The sequence below is a fragment of the Nannospalax galili genome, unplaced genomic scaffold (genome assembly GCF_000622305.1).
Source record: "Nannospalax galili isolate Female #2095 unplaced genomic scaffold, S.galili_v1.0 scaffold717, whole genome shotgun sequence".
In the NCBI taxonomy this organism is placed as follows: Eukaryota; Metazoa; Chordata; class Mammalia; order Rodentia; family Spalacidae; genus Nannospalax; species Nannospalax galili.
The window spans coordinates 372287-374786 of NW_008339763.1; the positions used below are offsets into that span (position 1 = coordinate 372287).

General features: G+C 52.9%; 1 protein-coding gene across 4 annotated transcripts in view; it reads left to right on the forward strand.

Annotated features, from left to right (window-relative positions):
* Arhgap39 (Rho GTPase activating protein 39) overlaps positions 1-2500 on the forward strand; it is a 105920-nt gene that overhangs the window by 72323 nt on the left and 31097 nt on the right. For all 4 annotated transcript variants that reach the window (XM_008834383.3, XM_008834384.2, XM_029564171.1 and 1 more), the window contains one exon: positions 621-1040. In XM_008834383.3, coding sequence (XP_008832605.1) covers positions 621-1040 — 420 coding nt within the window. The remainder of the gene's footprint in view (positions 1-620; positions 1041-2500) is intronic.

Sequence of the window (2500 nt, forward strand, 5' to 3'; positions counted from 1 at the left end):
TTGTGAGATAGGGTCTTCCCATAGCCCCAGCAGGCTTGGGACTCACCATGTAGACCAGGCTTGCCTGGATCTAACATAGATCCACCTGCCTCTGCCTCCTGAGTGCTGGGATTAAAGGCATACGCCACCACACCCATCTTATTTTTATTTCTTATGTGTATGAGTGTTATGCCTGCACGAATTTAAGTGTACCCATGTTGTGCAGTGCCCAGGGAGGACAGAAGAGGGCATCGGATCCCCTGGAACTGGAGTTAAGGGCAGTTGTTAGCCTCCATTTGGGTGCTGGGATTCGAACCCAGGTCTTCTGTAAGAACAGCCAGCGCTCTTAACCTCTGAGCCATCTCTCCAGCCCCCTCCAAAACATCTTTATAAATAAAAAAATATTACAAGGATGGAGGCTGGGGGTTGGGGCTGAGGACCAGGCTGGGCAGTAGTTTGTGGACGTGTCAGCTCCCAGGAACCAGCAATCCAGATACAAGAGCACTTAGCAGCTGGTGGCACCCTCATCCTAGCAACGTGGAGAGGTTGACCCTGCTGCCTCAGTGGAAGTCACCTGGGAGTAGCTGGTACAGGAGGTGAAGGAGGGTCTGGGTCCTGGCTGATGACCTTGTTCCCTGCAGGTTGGAATGGGTCGAGATCATCGAACCGCGCACGCGCGAGCGCATGTACGCCAACCTGGTTACTGGTGAGTGCGTGTGGGACCCTCCAGCCGGCGTGCGCATCAAGCGCACCAGCGAGGACCAGTGGTGGGAGCTCTTTGACCCCAACACATCGCGCTTCTACTACTACAGCGCCGCCTCGCAGCGCACCGTGTGGCATCGCCCACAGAACTGTGACATCATACCCCTGGCCAAACTGCAGACGCTGAAGCAGAACACTGAGTCCCCACGCGCCTCTGCAGACAGCAGCCCAGGAAGGGGCAGCCGTGACGGTAGCACTGGCTCCTCCTTGGAGCCGGAGCCCGAGGATAGGGCACAGGATCTGTCCATTAGAGGCGGACGGACGGCAGCCTTGGTCACCTCGAAAGATGAGAGCGGCAGGTGAGGAGGCAGGGACAGGGCTTGGGACTGAGAGGGAGGAAGGGTGTTGAATAAGGTTTGCAAGACTACTGATTGTCTGGCACACCTCTCTTGTGTCCAATAATAGAGTTTTTAGTCTTTGCTGGACCAGCCACTTCCTCGTTAGTTTATCCATAGTGACATTAGCTACCTGCATTCCTAGGACCAGGAGCTAAGTAAATGAGCAGAGCCTTGGAGGAAGAGCCGGCCAAGTAAGGCCAGTTGTGGTGGTACACATCTGTAATCCCAGCACTTGGGAGGTGGAGGGAGGATCCATAGTTTGAAGTCAGCCTGTGCTACATGAGACACTGTCTGAAAACACCAGTGGGGGAAGCAGGGCAGAGTAGATTCTGGATATAGTGTGAGCACACATACCTGAGGTAGGAAGAGAGGCCAAGGGGAAATCAAGGTAGTTTGGTCTCCTACTTGCTTTTCCCAGAAGACTGCTGATGTACCTTCAGTTTGTGTGTAGTAGGGTGGGGGGTTCTGCTAATAGAATCGTGCCTTTTGTGCTGTTTTGCTTGTGGAGAATGAAGGAGTGGTCTCAGATCTTTGTCGACAGCATGAGAGATAGAGGGGCTGCCTTCCCTTTGTAGAGTCCCTCTTTGTGCCTGTGAGGACCATGCTGCTGGCACTGCCTCTGAGCCAGACAGTCCCGTAGATCTCCCAGGAAATGCTGCTGTTAATCACTTGCACAGGTGAAGAGACTGGCTTAGGCAGAGGACTTAGTCTGCGTGGTCAGGCAGGTGAGGCAAATAGGCTGTAATGGGAGCCTTTTAGCTGTCTCCAGTTGTAAGACACACCAGGTGTGGGCCTGCATGGAAGGTGTCATTGAAACCTTGTTTCTATCCATGAAAACAGGGCTATGGTGACCCACCTGACCATGTACATTTGGACATTTCTCTGATGTTAGTATCAACCTCTTTGCCAATTCAGTGGAGGATCCCAGAAAGAAGCATTGACACAGCCCATAACTGAGCCAGATTGTTGCAAGGAGCTGTCCATGCAAGGGGACATCCCATAAGAGTGGCTGCATCTCAGGGACAGCCAGAGTGCTGGGATGAAGAGACAGGGCAGGCTGGATTGTACTCAGGGGCAGCGGAAACCATGAGAGCAGTTGACACCTGAATCACACCTTGGATTCCTTTTGCTCTTGCTGAAAATAATGTGCAAAGGGTCTAGAAGGGAACTGGACCCATTGAGCAGCCATCATAAGAGCTGGAAGTGACTGTTCTGTGTGGTGCTGTGGGGTTGGGGTACGTAGATTTGGTATGATTTGGAGTGTAAATGGCTGGCTGTGTACTCTTGCACAGGATAGGGACTGGGCCAAAATGGGTGCTGGACAGGCACCCATTGGAGGTGACTTTTGGGAAGGCCTCTGTTGCTAAAGACACCCCTGTTCCCATGAATGAAGGAGTGGCCTCAGATCTTTGTTGACAGGC